The 20,069-nt window shown below is 41.0% G+C and overlaps 1 protein-coding gene across 1 annotated transcript in view; it reads left to right on the top strand.

Moving 5' to 3' along the window:
• The window catches only part of TMC1 (transmembrane channel like 1), a 77,178-nt gene that overhangs the window by 21,496 nt on the left and 35,613 nt on the right, over positions 1-20,069 (top strand). Inside the window, exons 5-9 of the mRNA XM_030566979.1 lie at positions 1,753-1,843; positions 4,092-4,173; positions 11,834-11,940; positions 13,902-14,000; positions 18,596-18,738. Of these exons, the coding sequence (XP_030422839.1) occupies positions 1,753-1,843; positions 4,092-4,173; positions 11,834-11,940; positions 13,902-14,000; positions 18,596-18,738 (522 nt within the window). The remainder of the gene's footprint in view (positions 1-1,752; positions 1,844-4,091; positions 4,174-11,833; positions 11,941-13,901; positions 14,001-18,595; positions 18,739-20,069) is intronic.

Here is a 20,069-nt window from a genome sequence, read left to right as displayed (position 1 = left end):
TGTGCCCAGCTATAGATGTATGATGTGTATACTAGGTGGGAAATTTTTGCACATTAATGACATTGTGTCAGGCTTTTGTTTGAATAGTATCCTTCTGAATTTCTAATATCCTTGTTTCACTTTGAGAAGTATATATTTTTTTAATTTAGAGGGCTGGAACAGTAAAATAAAGTGGATGAATGGCTGAAAGCAGGGCCGGCTCCAGGCCCCAGCGTGACAAGCGCTTGCTTGGGGTGGCATGCCTTCAGGGGGTGGCAGGCGGCTCCGGTGGAGCATCCGCAGGCATGCCTGCGGGAGGTCCACCGGAGCCGCGGGACCGGCGAGCGGCAGAGTGCTCCCCGCGGCGTGCCGCAGTGCTTGGGGCGGCGAAATGGCTAGAGCCAGCCCTGGCTGAAAGCATAGATTTTAGCCATGTCACTGCATGTTGTGATTTCTTCAGCCCTTTCACAATCTAGGCCCTGTTCTTGGACATAAAGTCTCCACAAATCAATTAGTGCCACAGTAAATGGTGTTAATGGTGATTAACTAGATGACACTCTTCCTTCTGATTTTGACAAATGGTATTAGAAGGATCAGAGCTACTTCTGAAATTGCAGTCATTAAATTCCCACAATATTTTTCATAGGAATAAGAGAGATCTGAGCTGGTTATTAGTATTCTTCTAACATAAGCATCACCTGCAGTTTTTGTAATGTTTTGTCACGTTGTAATGTGATGCAACCAGAAGAAAACAACTTGAGTCATCTTGTCTGAACCATCTGCATTTTCCAGACGCGATCTCTACTTAATTCCTACTAATGTTATCTAGCCTGTTCTTGAATACTTGAAGTCATGGTGTCTTGTTTTGTAATCTAGCCTATTCCCCATTAATACTTCCTCTTAAGAATTATTTCCTTTTGTTCAAGCCATTGGTCCTAATCCATTCATCCACTGGACAAGTATCAGAGGGGTAGCCATGTTAATCTGAATCTGTAAAAAGAGACAAAGAGTCCTGTGGCACCTTATAGACTAATAGACGTATTGGAGCATAAGCATCTGACGAAGTGGATATTCACCTACCAAAGCTTATACTCCAATATGTCTGTTAGTCTATAAGGTGCCACAGGACTCTTTACCATTTGGAACTATATGAATTATTCTTCTCTTTCATTTTAATTGTTACTTTGAAGATATTTAAAGACTGTAATCATGGTTCCCTTGTGTCTGCTCTCTTCTAGCCTATATATATTTTCACTCCTCTCAATGCCTCCACATATGTCTTGTCCATTGTTCAATCTATGAATCATTTTCTCATAACTGTGGCTTCAATTGGCTTCAGAAGATTAGAGTTTTGACTGATAAAATTATTAAAGTATTCCCTAGTGAGACAGATAGGACATAAGAGTGAAAGGGGAAAAAAAGAGTGAGAGTTCCTTTAAAATATTTTTAAGGTTTTGTGTAACATCAGCCCTTTTAAATAATGATCAGATCAGACCAGTCATTTATTAGAGTCTTGTCCACCCCCTTCTTATTCTCCTTTGTGAGCACAAACTTTAAGACACCAGTGTATGTACTTTTATTGAGGAGAGGTTGCTGCCTTAATTGCTGAATGACCATGTCTGGGAAATACAAAGGATAAGAGCATCACTAAGAGAACAGGGATATATGAACATCCAACGTGGAGTAATAAGACATGTTTTGCAAGCCTAAAGTGGCAAGAATTCCTGTTTTACCATGTCATCACATGCATGTCTTTTTGTTGTGATTTCTCAGGGAAGCCCAGCTTTTTGTAGAAAAATTTGAAGGTGCACTTGGAAAAGGAAAAGGGAAAAAGTTTTATGCGTACAAAGTGATGATGACAAAGGTAAGGATTTTATTTAATCAATTTCTTACAATGCAAAGCAGTGCACTGTTGTAGATTATCATTCACCACATCTTCATAAACATCATCCCATTCTTCACTTGCATTTTTACTCCAAATTATCCCAAAGCAGAGCGTGTGGGTTGCATCACAGAAACCCCTTTGGGAGCTGCCACACGATGTGCCCAGACTACCTGCTTTCCCTGCCAGCTCGGGACCCCAGCACCCTGTCTTGCTGAGCCACACACTCCCGTCTGCTCCTACACAGATCCAGGGTCAGAATTACTTACCCCAAAGCTGCAGGTTTACCTGAAAGCAGCTAACAGAAGTGTTCCTGTCTTTAACACTCAGATGCCCAACTCCCAGTGGGCTCTAAACCCAAATAAATCCTTTTTACCCTGTATAAAATTTATGCAGGGTAAACTCATAAATTGTTCACCCTCTATAACACTGATAGAGACATGCACAGTTGTTTGCTCCCCCAGGTATTAATACATACTCTGAGCTAATTAATAAGTAAAAAGTGATTTTATTAAATACAGAAAGTAGGATTTAAGTGGTTCCAAGTAGTAACAGACAGAACAAAGTAAGTCACCAAGCAAAATAAAATAAAACGCACAAATCTATGTCTAATCAAACTGAATATAGATAATCTCACTTTCAGAGATGCTTTAGTAAGTTTTTTCCTCAGACTGGACACCTTCCAGGCCTGGGCACAATTATTTCCCCTGGTACAGCTCTTGTTCCAGCTCAGGTGGTAGCTAGGGGATTCTTCATGATGGCTCCCCTCTCCCCTTTGTTCTGTTTCACCCCTTTATATATCTTTTGCATAAGGCAGGAATCCTTTGTTCCTCTCTGGGTTTCCACCCCCTCCTTCTCAGTGGAAAGACACCAGCTTAAAGATGGATTCTAGTTCAGGTGACATGATCACATGTCACTGCAAGACTTCATTGCCCACTTGCCTGCACATATGTATACAGGAAGACTTACAGGTAAAACACACCCATCTGCAGACAATTGTCCTGGTTAATGGGGGTCATCAAGATTCCAAACCACCATTAATGGCCCACACTTTGTATAATTACAATAGACCCTCAGCGTTATATTTCATATTTCTAGTTTCAGATACAAGATGGTACATTTATACAAATAGGATGAACACACTCAGTAGATAATAAGCTTTGTAATGATACCTTATGAAAAGACCTTTTGCATGAAGCATATTCCAGTTACATTATATTCTGAACTCCTTATCAAATTTTTATAAAATCATATAGACTGCAATGTCACACAGAGGTCATTAACCAAACCCATAACTACTGATTGGGCTCTATCTTCAAGAGCCTTCCAATCCATTCCACCAAGAGTTCCATCCTCTGGAGATTAAAACTGGGTTTTGGGTTAGGTCCATAATAAAGAAAGCCAATGAAGATCATGCTCCTTGAGAAGATTCAGAAGTTCCAATCTCCTCATTGTAGCAGAAAAACTCATGGCATATGGCAAACATGCACTTTACATATTAGATTGGAATGGTTTCCTTCTCCCTTATACAGTGCTTGGACAGATTGTCTCTTTGCCTCAGAGCTGAGAGAATACTGCTAAAAATCTCTACAAATATTTATTCAAATTTTAAAACCAGTTTTGCTTCAACCATGTTCAGTACTAATTTGGCTTCATTTTTTATAGACATTTGTGGAACCACATTTTACTAGCATTAATGTTCAACAATTTTTCAACTTTCACATTCTGAAATATGCCTGGAAAACCTGATTAAATTTTTCCTCCCTTGATACCCTGCTATTAATTGATTTATCTCCTTAGACTGACCTCATAATTGTTAAAGCACCCCCATCCTTTCATGTATTTATACCTGTTCCTGTATTTTTCACTCCATTCAGCTGATGAAGTGAGTTCTAGCCCACGAAAGTTTATGCCCAAATAAATTAGTTAGTCTCTAAGGTGCCACAAGAACTCCACATTGTTTTTGCTGATTATAATAGTTGCTCTTATCCAACTGAGGAACAGAGACACCACCACCATTTAGACTAATCACAACTAAGCAATATAGTTCAAATTTCAGATTTGGAAGAAAATACGTTAAATGATCAGAAACAGTTCTCAAGTCAAATAATGGTCAAGAAAAAAAATCATAATTTGGTCAGACATTCCACAATGTATATGGAATATACATATGAGAATGTATATGAGAACACTGAGAATGCGGTCTCTTTTTCTTTGTGATCCTTTACAGAAATGGATGAAATTTCAACGAGATTTTGAGAATTTTAAAACAGCCTGCATACCATGGGAAATGAAAATCAAAGAGATTGAAAGTAAGTAGCTGTGGAAAACAATACAATTAGCACTTACCAGCAGGTGTACTCCCAGAGGCCCCCCTGATTCCGAGACTATCTGTACTGCTTTTAAAAATAGCTTTCCAGATGTTTTATTCCTCAGAAGAGAAGATGGACCCACCTTCTTAATTATCAGTGAACCCAAAATGATCTCTTCATCATTATTCTAGAGCACTGACACCCTCCCCTAGCTGTCGGGCAGAGGACACAGCCACATTCTGAACAAGAGATTATGTTTCATGAAACAATCTTCATAGTCAAAGCTTGTCTACACAAACATTTAGCTTGCAGCAAGCTGGAGCATGACTCTGTCTCACATTACCCTGCCCCAGATTAACATCCACATGGACCCTGCTGATGTGTATTAACAGTTTATTAACATGCTTTGATCTAGTCCTCTTTGAAATGGGACAAAAAAGCACACTGAGCAAGCCAAAAGGCAATGCACTGATTGGACCTGAAGACTAAATACTCCTCTGACTCTTAAAAAAGGTGTCTGCAATCAGGGATAAGGCCCTTTGGTATGTTTGTTCCACCTGTTGTGTGGAAAAAAAAATTAGACTTTGTGTTCATGGCTCTCTATCTGGCATTGTTTAGTATCGCTAAATTAACACAACTTGTTCCCTCAAGAACATCAGTTGATCTAAACTTCTGTGCTGATGAATGTGGAAACAGATTATTTTTCAGGTAACCTATACCCAAACCATAACTTCCGTCATTTTGACTGCATAACACTTCTTTTATTTTCAAGGACAACTCCAATGTACCATAAACAGTATTGTCACCACTACATCTAATTGCAGAGATCATATATAAAATTGTCATGTTGATGATTTGATAGTGCAGAATCAGATGGAGAATTCAAATCCCACTTGAAAGAACTGGAAAACAGAGGGTTTCAAATTTGTTGAGAAGTTCTTTCAATATAGTAAGAGAAAGAGCTGCTTATCTATCCAAGAGAATCATAGAATCATAGGCCTGGAAGGGACCTTAACAGATCTTCTAGTCCAGTCTCCTGCACTCAGGTAGGGTTGACAACTTTCTACTTGCACAAAACCAAACACTCTTGCCTCATCACCTGCCCCTTCTCTGAGACCCTGCCCTCGCTCACTCCATCTCCCCCTCCCTCTATCGCTCACTCTCCCCACCCTCATTCACTCACTTATTTTGACCAGGCTGGCTCAGAGGCTGGGGTACAGGAGGGGGTGAGGACAATGGCTGGGGGGTGTGGGCTCTGGGGTGGGGCAAGAAATGAGAAGTTCAGAGTGCAGGAGGGGGCTCCAGCTGATGCAGTGGATTGGGATGTGAGAGGAGATGAGGGCTCTGGCTGGAGGTGTGGGCTCCGGGGTGGGGCCAGGGATGAGGGGTTTGGGGTGCAGTAGAGGGCTCCAGGCTGTGGGGTGGAGATGAGGAGTTCAGAATATGGGAGGGGGCTCCTGGCTAAGGTCGGGGGTTGGGGTATGAGAGGAGGTACAGGCTCTGGGCTGGAGTGCAGGTTCTGAGATGGGGCCAGAAATGAGGGGTTCAGGGTGCAGGAGGGGGATCTGGGATGGGGCTGAGGTATTAGGAGCGTGGGAGGGGAATCTGGGTTGGGGAAGACGGTTGGGGTACGAGGTGTGTGTGCGTGAGGGCTCTGGCTGAGAGTGCAGACTCTGGAGTAGGGCTGGGGATGACGATGAGAAGTTTGGAGGGTGGGAAGGGGGATCAGGGCTGGGGCAGAGGGTTGGGGCCCAGGAGGGGGTCAGGGGTGCAGGCTCTGGGTGGCACTTACATGAAGCAGCTCCCGGAAGCAGTGGCATGCGCCCCCTCTGGCTCTTTTGCTGAGGTGCAGCTACACTGCTCTGCGCACTGCCCCATCCACAGGTGTCGCCCCCATAGCACTCATTGGCCATGGTTCCTGGCTAATGGAAGGTGGTGCTTGGGGCAAGGGCAGCATGCAGAGCTCCCTGGCTGCCAGTACCTGTAGGAGCTGCAGGCAGGACATGCTGGCTGCTTCCCAGAAGCCAGCCTGTACGGAGGATAGCAGGGAGTCTGCCAGACCCACTGTGCAGCGCCGCCAACCGGACAGTCAACCGCCCAGTCAGCGGTGCTGACTAGAGCCGCCGGGATCCCTTTTTGACTGGTTCTGGTAAAAAAACTGGACACCTGGTCACTCCACAATCAAGGCAGGACTAAGTATAAGACCATCCCTGACAGGTGTTTGTCTAATCTGCTCTTAACAATCTCCCATGATGGAGATTCCACAACCTCCCTTGGCAATTTATTCCAGTGCTTAACCAACCAGACAGTTAGGAAGTTCTTCCTGATGTCCAACCTAAACTGTCCTTGCTGCAATTTATGTCCATTGCTTCTTGTCCAATCCTGAGAGGTTAACGAGAATAATTTTTCTCTGTCCTTCTTGTGACAATTTTTTATGTACTTGAAAACTGTTGCCCCCTCTCAGTCTTCTCTTCTTCAGCCTAAACTGGTAATCCCACCTGGTAATGTTTTCTAGACATTTAATACTTTTTGTTGCTCTTCTCTAGACTTTCTCCAATTTCTCCATATCTTTCCTGAAATGTGGCACCCAGAACTGGAGACAATACTTCAGTTGAGGCCCAATCAGTATGGAGTGGATTGGAAGAATTACTTCTAGTGTCTTGATTACACCACTCCTGCTAATACATCCCAGAATGATGTTTGTCTTTTTTTTTTTGTAAAAGTGTTACACTGTTGACTTGTATTTAGCTTGTGATCCCCAAATCCTTTCCGTAGTACTCCTTCCTAGGCAGTCATTTCCCATTTTGTGTGTGTGCAACTGAGTGTTCCTTTGTAAATGGAGTACTTTGCATTTGTCCTTATTGAATTTCATCCTGTTTACTTCAGACCATTTCTTCAGTTTGTCCAGATCATTTTGAATTTTAATCCTACCCTGCAAAGCATTTGCAACCCCTCCCAGCTTGGTATCATCTGCAAACTTTATAAGTGTTCTCTCTATAAATCATTGATGAAAATATTGAACAGAATCAGACACAGAACTGATCCCTGCAGGACCCCACTTGATATGCCCTTACAGCTTGACTGTGAACCACTGATAACCACTCTCTGGAATAGCTTTCCAACCAGTTATGTACCCACCTGATATAAACTCTATCTAGGTTGTATTTCCCTAGTTTGCTTATGAGAAGGTCATGCGAGACAGTATCAAAAGCCTTACTAAAGTCAAGATATACCTTCTCCCCCTATCCACAAGGCTTGTTTACCCTGTCAAAGAAAACTGTTAGGCTGGTTTGACATGATTTGTTCTTGACAAATCCATGCTGACTGTTACTTATCACCTTATTATCTCCTAGATGTTTGCCAGTTAATTGCTTGATTATTTGCTCCATTATGTTTCTTGGCACAGAAGTTAAGCTGAGTGGTCTGTAATTCTCCAGGTTGTCCTTATTCCCCTTTTTATTGAATGGCACTGTATTTGCCCTTTTCCAGTCCCCTGGAATCTCACCCATCTTCCATGACTATTCAAAGATAATACTAAAATTATTTTACAGTTTTATTTGTACTTTAGTTTTATATCAACTGTGAAATGTCCATTACTTTCAAATGGGAGTTGCATTTTTATTCATTGTGACCTACTCTGGGCGTGGAGTTCTTTCTGGGAACTATGTGCTGGGTCACTAGCCCCATTCACTAACTAGAGATTCTGAAACATAGACATATCTATACTTTTAAAAAATCATTGTAAAATGTCTACATTGTATACAGTCTTCTTTTGTGAAAATGTATTTAGCTTGTTAAGGCATTAATAGCTATCAATCAGAAATATCCTTTAAAGTCTCAGTTACCTTACAGATAATAATGCCCAATATAGATGCCACTGATAAGTTTAAACCTTTTTCATTACCCAGTATTGAAATTAATTCTGTAAAAGTGCTCTTGGGATATAGCTTAGAGGCTGGCTTTGTTGTTTGCCTATAATATGCTATTTAAGTGTTCTCAAAAGACAACATATAAAATAAAAACAAAAAAGAGAATATGATCATGAATATCACTGTGCATATATAAAATTGCAAAGTACTTGTGGTGAGAGTTGTGGCAAAATTTGAGAACAGTCTTATTATAAAGTAAGCTTTATATTTCATAGGGAGAAAGGCCTTCCAGTAATGAGCTAAATTATCAACAAATCCGCTCTGAAGCAAACTTGGCTTAACATCACAAGGACTTGAGTGGGAGCCTAGCCACTGATCAGCCCTAATTATAGTGCAAGATAGTTTTACTGAAGGTAGCTTTGGAGTATGCAATAGACAGTGTCAAGGTGGCTATGACCAATGCGGGAAGGAACCAGACACAGACAGCTTGTTTGCTCAGGAAGGCGCCCCGTCGTCAGGCGTGACAGCCCTTTTATTATCTTCAGTTACAGCATTCCTACAGCATTAGCATGATTCACAACTCTATTTACTATCCTTCTATTGGTGGCCTTGGGACTCTCCCCTTCCCTTCCTCCCATGTGGAAAAGCAGAAGCGCAGCGCGTGTTGTACTTTTCCATCCTACGGGGATGTGCTTTACTTTCCCATCTTGTGATTAGATAAAGGGTTTATAGGGAACAATCATCTGGTGGCTTGCCAGCCAGGACCGATCCCTACAGACCAGGAAAATGGTCAACTGTGAGTTTTACCTGATTTGTACTTTGTGTTGCAAAGCCATCCTAGACAAGGTGGCACTAGGCCAAAAGAAAGGGTAATTCACCACATAATAACTTGAAACACATGGCATCATGATCAGTAGAGAACAAAGCAGGCTATGCAATCACTGGGGTTTAATTTAGCATGCAGAAGAAGCTGTAGAATAAATGTAGTTAAATCAAATTGAGCAGTAGGAGACAGGTGGTTCTTTTGGTGGACTGGTAACAGAATAGAATTCATTCTGAGAACCCATGTGAGTGATCCTTCAGTTATATTTGGTAAATAAATGGGCCTGGACTGAGTTGTTTTGCCATTAAAACCCAGGGCTGTTTCAAGTTACATTTGTAGGACAAGTATGTAAAAATAGACCAGGATAATTAACTGATACTGTGTCTATGTACAGTTTTTTTTCCTCTTGTAATGAAATAAGCTCCTTTTTCTTTGTCTTAGCTTAAAGATGCCTGGACACTCAGAATATCACAGTATAATGTTACCTTTATAATGACCCTCAATAAATAGGATTGTGAACTTTATCTTTGTAAAAAAAATAAAAAATAAAAATCAAGTTTGGACAGAGACCAAGCATGACATGCGTCAGCCCAAAAGACAACTATTTTGCAACATTCACTATACTTCAAATTAATGTTTTTACTGTACGTCTAAATTTTAAACCTAGAAAATCAGCAAAGCAAACAATATAATGCGGTGATTAAATGACTGATTCTGATCTTCAGAACTTACTGTCCCCCAGCTAGCACAGCTCAGAGGATAGGTGGACAGGAAGTTACTTTTAGGATACCTTTATGCCCGTCTACCCATCCTGGGGCTACTGGGTGCTTGTCCAGTCCCAATGTGCATTTAGGTCCTTTGCAACATGATGTGCAACTTAAGGTCCTTTATATCGGCCAGGAATCAACCACACCTAGTGGCTCCTAGTGCTGATTCTCTTTTCTGCAGCTATGCATAGGGTGACCAGATGTCCCAATTTTGTAGGGACAGTCCCGATATTTGGGGCTTTGTCTTTTATAGATGCCTATTACCCCCTACCCCATCCTGATTTTTCACACTTTCTCGTGTCACCCTAGCAATGCACCTGTGCGCTGGAGTATAGGACAGGATGGCATAGGAGCTGACGATTCTCCTCTATTGAAGGGGACCAGTTAAGGTAGCTTTCTGACTGTTTTGTGGCACAAAAGGCCAAGATCAGGTCAAAGGCAAACCCTGTCCCTTTGTCTTGTTACTATTTTCTTCTTAATTGGAGCTACTAGTGGAAGAGTATGGGAAACTAACATTAGAAGGTATAAAGGCTTCCTCTCATAGGAGCTGAAAAGTTCAATGTGCTGGACAAACAGTGCCAACTGGAAATACTAACATAAAAGCTCAAAGTCTAGATTAACAGGACTAGGTATTTCAGTGCTTCTGCAACAAGGGCCTGGGATAATTCTCCCCTAATTCAGTCCCAGGTAGTGACAGATTTAATGAATAACTACAGGTCAATAAATGTTAGAATTAACTGGGGTACAATGCTAATCTTAACTGATATAGCACCAAGAGGGCCATTATCAGAGAAAATAGTAACAAAGCAGTTTATGAAATCATCAGGCACAATAAATGCTCACATGTCCTAAACCAACAGGAGCCTCTTTAGCAGTAAATATAAAGGTCACGTGACCAACATTTTCAGTTACAGCAGCTACACCTCCAGAGCATGTGGGGATAAAAATCTTCCCTTTAATCATAAAGTGTTTGATTCTTGATTTCACTGGAAGGTTTCTTCACATAAGTATTGCAGAATCAGGTCCTAAACTTCTATTATTTTATTATTATTAACATAGTACTAGTACCTAGAGACCTCAACTGAAATCAGGACCCAGTTATGCTAAGCGTGGTGCAAACACACAGAGAGACAGTTCTTGCCCCAAAATGCTTACAGTCAAAATGGACAAGGCAGACAAAGAGTGGGAAGGGAAAGAGAGGCAAAAGAAGTGAACTGACTTGTTCAAAGTCACATAGTTGGTCAGTGGCAGAACTGAAGAGCTCAGAGCTCTCAATTAAATGCTCTGTTCTCCTGATCAAGCTATGTCCCCTGTTCTTTCCTACCTAAATCTTTCTCATTTACAATAATAATCTTTCACACAGTATATTCTTGTTTCCTTAAACCTGAAACTTAAATCATCTCTTGTTGTCATTGCTAAAACTTTTATACTGGTGATGCATAGACTAATGAGCCTGTTGTGAAGAATCTTTTGTACTGAGTAACTGTATACTCCTGGTTCTCAAGGTATTCTGCATCTGGTGGTGTGACAGACACCAGTCTGTTAGTGATTTAGTATAAAAATACCACTGTATTCTATACAATAACAGCAATCGTAGTATCACCATATGAGTAACAACAATGCTGGTGTTTTAGACCACTGCTGTAGAATAGTGTGTTTGTGTTTTTTTAAATTCAGGAAGTTATCTTTCCAGCAATGGTTTGCTTTCTCCCTGGCTAGTAGGCCAGAAACAAAGCATATGTAGAAAGGCACTGATAAACTCTAGAGACCATGATTTCAGAGGTATTTTGTTGATTTCAAGTGGAGTTAGGTGCCTCATCTGTTTAGTCACTTTTGAAAATCTCACTAGGCACTTATCTGCATCCTTAGGCAACCAAATACCTTTGAACATCTGGCCCAAGGAGATCATCCTGAGGTTCTATTCCATTGTATTGGTGTCATGTAATTTATATTCCTTCAATATACTTTGGTAAATGGTGTCTTGACTTCTGTTTTTTTAAATCATTTCAAGGAAATGAATGCTAGTTTGCAATCTTGAAAAATTACTAAAATGATACAATTATAGTTATTAATATAGAATAAAAAAGTCCAATTTTTTGTATCTTAAGCACTCATGAAAATGCTCAAGTAATCTTGTCTCAAAATAAGAAGACAAGAATATTGACTGATCTTTCTTTTTGTCATTGCAAATGTTTTCACAGGTCATTTTGGCTCTTCAGTAGCTTCTTATTTCATATTCTTGCGCTGGATGTATGGAATAAATATGATTCTCTTTGGATTGACATTTGGCCTTGTAATGGTGCCTGAGGTGAGTGAGACTGCGTGACTTGGGATTTTTTTAAAATTGGATTTCATATTTCTGTAGGGGAATAAAATGTCACTGAGAAATGTTGCTTAAAACTTTTACCTTTGTTACTAGAACACTTAGGGCAAGATCTCTACCAATGCTCCAGCTCCTTTAAGCCATGAAAAGAGACAGAGTGGTGTAAAACAGATCTAAAAGCCCTGGTTCTGCCCAGGGATGCATTCCTGGCACAAGCATTGCAGAAGACAGCTATAAGGCTGCCTCCCAAGAACTTAACACCCCCTGGCATGGGGGATGGGGGTGGGGGTGGGGGTGGGCAGAGCATGCCTGAGCAGGGCTGAGCGTGAGACAAGTGTAGGGGGAAGGGCTGCATCCTGCAGTGCTGTGTCTCTTAGGGCACTCCATGAAGTCTGTCTAAATTACAACAGGGGCATCTCCACTCTATACCTGGAGCAACCCAGGTTTAGCAGTGGAGGCGGGTGGGGAGCACAAGGTGGTTTAAAACTACCTTAGCCTGCATCCCCTGGACTGTGAGTTCTGTGCTGCACCTCTAATAGTATGTCTATACTTTAAGCCGGAGGTATTATTTCCACCTTGAGGAGACATACCCAGGGCCGGCTCCAGGTCCTAGCATGCCAAGCGCTTGCTTGGGGCTGCATGCTGCGGGGGGTGCTCTGCCGGTTGCCGGGAGGAGGCGGCAGGCGGCTCTGGTGGACCTCCTGCAGGCGTCCCTGCGGAGGGTCCGCTGGTCCCGCAGCTCTGATGGAGCATCCGCAGGCATGCCTGTGGGAGGTCCACCGAAGCCCTGGGACCAGCGGACCCTCTGCAGGCAAGCCGCCGAAGGCAGCCTGCCTGCTGCCTTCACGGTGCCTGCAGAGCGCCCCCCGCGGCTTGCCGCCCCAAGCACACGCTTGATGTGCTGGGGCCTGGAGCCGCCCCTCAGGCTTCAGGCTCCAGCCTCTTCTCCTGCTCACGCTGCCATGGCGAGACTCCATTTTTAGAGTGCTAGCTTGCTTTGAACTAGCCTGGGGTACATGTCTCCTCAAGTGGAAATTATACCTCCAGCTTGAAGTATAGACGTATCCTTAGACATGCAGCAGAGAATCTCATCCATAAGGTGGAATTCAACTCAAATTTAAATTATCCCATGCAAAGGATGAGTATAAGACTTAAGCAAGGCTCAAAATAGGATTTAAATGGAATTTAAGTGGTATATAGGGCTTGGGCTGGCCCCTAAATTTCCGCCATAGAGAATATCCTCTTGATTACACTTACTTCCAGTGTGTGCATGTAAGTGAGTGCAGCAGATAACGTCAAGCCCACAAGATTTATTTAGGATATGACATTTTCTAAAAATTTTCTAATGGATGGGCCAAATTCTGCTTTCATTAGAATAGAGTAATTGAAGCCAACTGGGTTACTTTGGATTTATACTACTTTAAGAGCCTATTTCTGCACCCATTGAAGTCAAGAGAAAAGCTTCTATTGACTGCACTGAAACAATATCAAGACTCAAGTGGGAATAGAATCTGGTCTAGAATCCTGATTGTCATCATCTGAAAACTATATGCATGCAATGACCCAATATATTTTCTATTAACAAAAGCAACAAAATCAATAGTACAAGAAAAATGAATTTGCATCACTGAAAGAACTCACTGATCTGATTAATATTTTTAACTTTTGTTGCTGCTGAATATAAAAGATACAGCTTAACATTCCACTGATTTTTAGTAGACTACCATTTAATAAAAAATTGCAATGGAATATACTTCAGGAATAGTGTCAATCACTAATTAAAAGGCATGAAGGCAAAAGATTTGGAGAGAGGGATTGCTACCAGTAGGGAGTTAAGGAGAACACAAAGCAAAATCTCCAGTGCAGTTGTTCGCGTTTGCATTTTATACTTTTGGGTGTTGGTATTGTGTTTTGAGCTATCTACATTCATCATATTTTGGCTACAGGTGCTGATGGGGAAACCATATGGCACATTACCTAGAAAAACTGTCCCGAGAGCTGAAGAAAGAACAGCTATGAATTTTGCAACTTTGTGGGACTTTAGTGTAAGTGTGCATTATTGCAATACTGCATATTATCATGACTCTTTTGGCTCTAAAAGGCTTTGATTTCAGTGCTCAGTGCTTCACTGTTCAATTTCAGTAGTTTAATAAGAAATATGTCAGGAGATCATTCAAATAGATAGAAATCAATTCAAATCCCCTTTTCATTAATTCCGAGTATACATGTTTTCTTGATCTAAAAACAGAACGTATGAAAATTCCATGTCCATTACTGTGTCTTTAGGAATAAAAAAGGAGAAGAATTTGGGAGTAAGAGTCTAGACTCATGTAGTCTCTGGTGTAATTCCATTTGCTTCAGTAGAGTTGGACTGTAGATGAATTTGACCCCCTGGGATTATACACATTTAGATTTCAAATTGGTAGTGCTGTGTGAGTTCCATGTAAGACAAAATCTTGTATTTTAGGCCTTTTTTTAAAGATAGACTAGAAGCAAAATTCTGTTTTTTAAATTTGCAAATATTTTAGCTGTAGTGGGATGGATGGCTGAATCCCTTGTTGTTTCTTTGAAGCTCAGCATATCCTCAAGAGATGAACCTCCTCAATGGAAAGTCTGAAGGTAGACTTCTAAATACCGTAGAATACTTTTATTTATTGAAACACTATTTTCACCACCTTTCACACAGGGCATGCCTCCATAGCGCGATTACTTTTGTAAACATGAAATAAATTTAAGATGACTGTATTGAGGATAAATTCCATATTACAATGAGTCCAGACAATGGTACATTGGTTGTAAGGCAATGAAAGTCTCCACATTGTCTGTCAGGCAGCTGCAGAGGTCATTGTAAAGGATTTTGCACAAACAAAAAAGGTGGAATCATCCAGTTATAGGTGTTCTCCAGATTAATGGGAACAGCATTCAGATAAGAGTGACTCTGCCGGAAGTGTCTATACAATCTCCCTTCTACAGTTAGGCCTCAATTAATCAAATCTTTATGAACATGCTTAACTTTAAGCACTTGTTATGGATTTCAGCAAAGGTAGGTATAATAGAAGATGTGGGAGGTGAAACTGGGAGTCTGTTTCTTTGAACAATTTATAGCCAGACATGGCAAACTCAGTAGAACAGTTCATTCTCTTCATACTCATAAGCACTAGGAGAAGTGTTAAAAATAACAGGATGAAGGAGGAAACCAAAGCTTCCTTGGTGCGGACTGCTGATGCCGGGAAGGGTGATGAGGGCTGTGGATAGTGTTCCCCTAATCACCCTAGGGAGTTCTGCCAGCTGGGGGCAGCTGTAAACTCTGGAGCATCCTAGAAGCCTTGCAGACAGAGGTTGTGGTAGGGGTTCACTGAATTAGCTCAGCCTTTGGCTATTCCTCCTATCAAGCATTGCCCACTTTCAAGCATGTGCTGGCTGCCTAGACAGGGCCCCAGCATTGTGCCACTTCAACCCCAGGTGGATTTTTTTATTAGGGGCCTTACCTCTGGCTCCTGGCTTATTCCTCTGGTACAGTGCCTGGAACAGTGGTGGGCAACCTGCGGCCCGCCAGCTGCATGCAGCCCATCAAGGTAATCAGATTGCAGACAGCGAGACATTTTGCTGACGTCGACTGTCCACAGGCACGGCCCCCCTGCTGCTCCCAGTGGCCATGGTTCACCATTCATGGTCAAAGGGAGCCGTGGGGGGCCGTGCGGGGCTGTGCCTGTGTATGGTCAATGACAGCAAAATGTTTCACGACCCGCAATCAGATTACCCTGATGGGACGCACCACTGGCCTGGAATGAACTCTGGCCCTTTCATTTATTTCTTTGGAGAGTTTCAGCCAGGTATCAAGTTTTTAAACTCTCAGTACACAGATGGAATACCAGACTGGATACATTGGTCTGTATGCTGACTTCCTGACTTTTAATGCAATACTTCCAGGCTGACTCACTGAAATCCAGTGAATTTTTAAAATTTAGTTTCATAAAGTGTTCAAAGTAACACATTTACCTCTCTCCACATTGCCTGATGTAAAGTGGTAACTGACCAGATGACCTGACCTGATTTCCTTTAGCCACAAAGTGATGACCCCTCTTTAGATCCATGAAAGGAAGTCAATGTTCTTTTTAGGGTGAGCTCCTGGACCATTAGAAGGAGTAACTCAATAACATTCTACAATCACTGATGTATGTCAGTAATTAACAGAATTGAATTCCATTGTATTTGGATGATCAGGAGCTACAATGGTTGAATGGTAGTAGCAGGAGACACAACAATGAAGTCAAGTGGTGAGGCCTATTTAAAAAGAGAGAGGAAGTACTGCAGCAGAGAGGGACCTTGGAGGAGAAAAGTGAGCCTTGTAGCAACATGGAGGCCCTTTTAAGAAGAGTAGATCTGGAAGAAGGGGAGAGATGTTTATACAATCGTATGGAGAAGGTGGAAGAGAGAAGACTTGAGAGAAAAGAGATGGCAGTAGGAGAGCGGAGGCTTCTAGTAACTGAGAAAGAAACAGGATCTGGCAAGGGACAATGAAACCTTTATCCAGACAAGGATGGAAATTGGGACTATATAGCTGAGATAATTTTAGAGGCAAAAATAATTTTTTCAGGTCCAAAATAAAATGATAAACATGTTTTGTTGTTGTTGTATTCTGGAGTAATTCCCCAATAACATTTTTTTCAGAAATAATAAAAAAGGGCTCTAAAATGTGTAGCAAAACATGAAGGGGAAATTGTTCCTGCCCTGATCATCCTTGGGAATGTGGCTATTTTCATCATGCAGAAATTGCTAAATTGCTGTTGCCTTTTGTATTTTAATCTTGAACTGAATTTTTTATATTTATATAATCTACAGCTCAGACCCTACCCACAGCAATCAAAATCCCAAGGCTCATTATAATCATGCATACTACTAAAGAGAATATGCTCATCTATCTTGTGTTAGGCTGTGGGAAGAGTGTAGAGGGAGACTCTATGCTTATGGCTACTACTTCACAGCTAAAAATATATCAAGCTTCACAGTTAAATACAGCAGGCAAAGCCCAGGAAACAACATCCTCAATTACTCACAGTGCAGGCCTTATCTAAAGGCTTTAAAACACCTATGACAACACTGACTTAGCAAAGCATGGTGCCTTTAAAGATATTTTAATATGTAATGTGATCTAAACAGCCATCAAGAAATGTATGAGGCTATGTACAACTATAGATTAGACAATCCAAGCCCAGTATAAATTCTTACATGAAATTACACCATTTCTTAATAGAAGTATAGTAACTAAAGACAAAGCTGCTCACTTTTGGTGCTAAACAAATAAATAATACTCCCTTTCTCCTAGAATCAATACCTAATATTGCCTCTCCTGCATACATATCTCTATAGCTGTTCTGATACTAATACAAATAAGGAGATGCATCAATTACCAAACGAAGAAATCTGTCAATATTACCTTTAGTTACCATATATTAATATTTCGTTTTCACTTTCACAAGAATTGCAAATGAGATTCTGAAGACTGTGTGTGACTCATTTCAGACATTTAAAAAACTCCAATAAATCAAATGCATGGTTTGTGATTACACAAAGCAGAAGGATGATAATCTATAGATATTATTATAATCTATGAATGGATTAATTTTAAGAAATACCAGCAGCTAAACAGAAGGAAAGTAAATTTACCTTTAATTTAGGAGGACTAAAGCACTCTGCATTAGCACTGTCAGCTCATAATCAGCATATCTCATATCCATCAACAGTAGATTGATAAATTACACTTTAGCACTGAACTCTAGTGTTTGATTTGAGTTAATTGTGCCCATTTGGAGCTTCACTGCTGCTCTGCATGTGCTATGATGTTCATCAAAATGGGCTTAAATGTTCTCCTCTCCTCTGACCAGGCTTAGCCAACTATCTTGATTACTTTCAGACTTGAGCAACTGCCTATTAAATTATTTTGAAAAAATAACAATCCAAGCCAATAGAAACTTCATTCCTATGATTTGTTTTAAAGAAATGCAGTTTTTTCAATACCAACTTAATAATTTGTTTTATAAACTGTAGATATAAGAATCATTTCTGTATCCAATGAAACCCAACCATCTGCTGAATGAAATTTATCAGCTGTTAACCAGCACACAGCAACACTACCCAGTACTTTAGGATAGAAATGAAGAATTTTATACCAAATTGGAACTGGAGGGAAATTTTAAGAACATAGAATATAAGTAACCAAACTTTCTGTTTTGTTGAGAAGCCACTTTCTGTTAAAACACACACACAGACAGCCAACCAAAAAAACCACTTGGATGAAAAAGCTTTCAGCTGCTACATTGTAGATGAAGTGTCCAACCTATAAAGTACCTGACAGGTTATGGACCTGACAATCAACATGAAATCTTTTCCAGATTCTCTTGAAAGGCTCCAAAGCAGGGCTGTTCTGAATTCTCACAGAATAGTCAGGCCCCAGCTGTCACTTTTACCATAATGATGTCTGGAGATGTCATGAAGGCATAAAAATGAATGTCTTTTTGGTATTCACTGCTTTTGGTGAAGTTTCATGAGGTTTAGTGTGTGTGTGTGTATATATATATATATATATATATATATATATATAACAGGCTAGTTAAGCTGTTACCTGCCTTTTACTTTTCAGGGCCTTGCACAGTATTCTGTGCTCTTTTATGGCTATTACAACAACCAGAGAACAATTGGATGGCTGAAATTCAGGCTGCCTCTTTCCTATTTCCTTGTGGGAGTTGGGACCATTGCCTATAGCTACATGGTTGTCATCCGAACGTAAGTTCCTTCTGTCTTTAGGGAAGTAAAGAATGAATTGAAATAAATGCAATTCTCTTCACAAAGGAGGCACTGTCAGAAATGATAATGTAGCAGTTTTAACAGCAGGACTGATACAGCTCTGGTGGGACAAAGCTGCAAGGAAATGCTGGACTATGTTAAAGCCATTTATAATTTCTTAGGCCAGTATTTATTTATTTGTACTAGAAAGTGTGTTTCAGTCTGGCAGAGGTGGGAAAAAAATCTTTACTGAAATAACATAACACTTTCCCTCTGCATCTTAAAGGTGTAAAATGAATGTGTAATTCAAGGAACAAAGCTCTCAACCCCTCCCTTATAATAGTCTGCATCTAGCACAATGTCAGATAACATCCAGGCCATTCAGTTGCCCCTCTTTTAATCAGACCTGGCATGAAGTAAATTAAAAAAAAAGGAAGAAGAGGAAAACACCTGACAAAAAATTCAGCTGTATAAGTCACAGTGAGCAGTAAATGATTCTCAGCAAGATTATAGTGGTTAGTTCACATTTGCACAGTGGTGTAGCAAAATTAATACCATTGGTCATGGTAAAAAATTAGTGTCCTATGGCAGACAAAGTAGTCTCCAGTTGTGCTTTCTCCACTAAATTATATTTAGAGCACAATACTAAAAACAGTAGGAAGACTATGGGTAAGTGGGAGAAAGGGAAGGGAGGCTAGATAGGTTAGCGCACTAGGCAATTACACTTCCACCTCTGGAATTCTAGGTTTAAATTCCGGCTTACATCCAGAGTGAAAATGAGTTTGATTGTCTTATTTTAGGGCCAAACTCACTACTGGTATTAACTGGGGCTATTCCATTGGCGGCATGCCAGTGGTAGTTCGGTCGATAGTACCTATTTGCTCACACTAGAAAATCCCCTAACATAAGCCCTGGTCTACACTATGAGTTTAGGACAAATTTTGCAGCGTTAGATCGATTTAACCCTGCACCCATCCACACAGCAAAGCCATTTTTGTCTACTTAAAGGGCTCTTAAAATTGATTTCTGTCGATGAGGGAATTAGCGCTGAAATCGACCCTGCTGGGTCAAACTGGGGGTAGTGTGGACACAATTTGATTATATTGGCCTCCAGGAGCTATCCCAGAGTGCTCCATTGTGATTGTTCTGGACAGCACTCTCAACTCCAATGCACTGGCCAGGAAGACAGGAAAAGCCTCACGAACTTTTGAATTTCATTTCCTGTTTGGCCACCATGGCAAGCTGATCAGCACAGGTGACCATGCAGAGCTCATCGGCACACATGACCATGGAGTCCCAGAATTGCAAAACAGCTCCAGCATGGACCCAAC

The sequence above is a fragment of the Gopherus evgoodei genome, chromosome 6, assembly GCF_007399415.2.
Source record: "Gopherus evgoodei ecotype Sinaloan lineage chromosome 6, rGopEvg1_v1.p, whole genome shotgun sequence".
NCBI lineage: Eukaryota > Metazoa > Chordata > Testudines > Testudinidae > Gopherus > Gopherus evgoodei.
The sequence above is the reverse complement of the archived record's forward strand: the minus strand, read 5'-3'. Positions and strand labels throughout refer to the sequence as shown.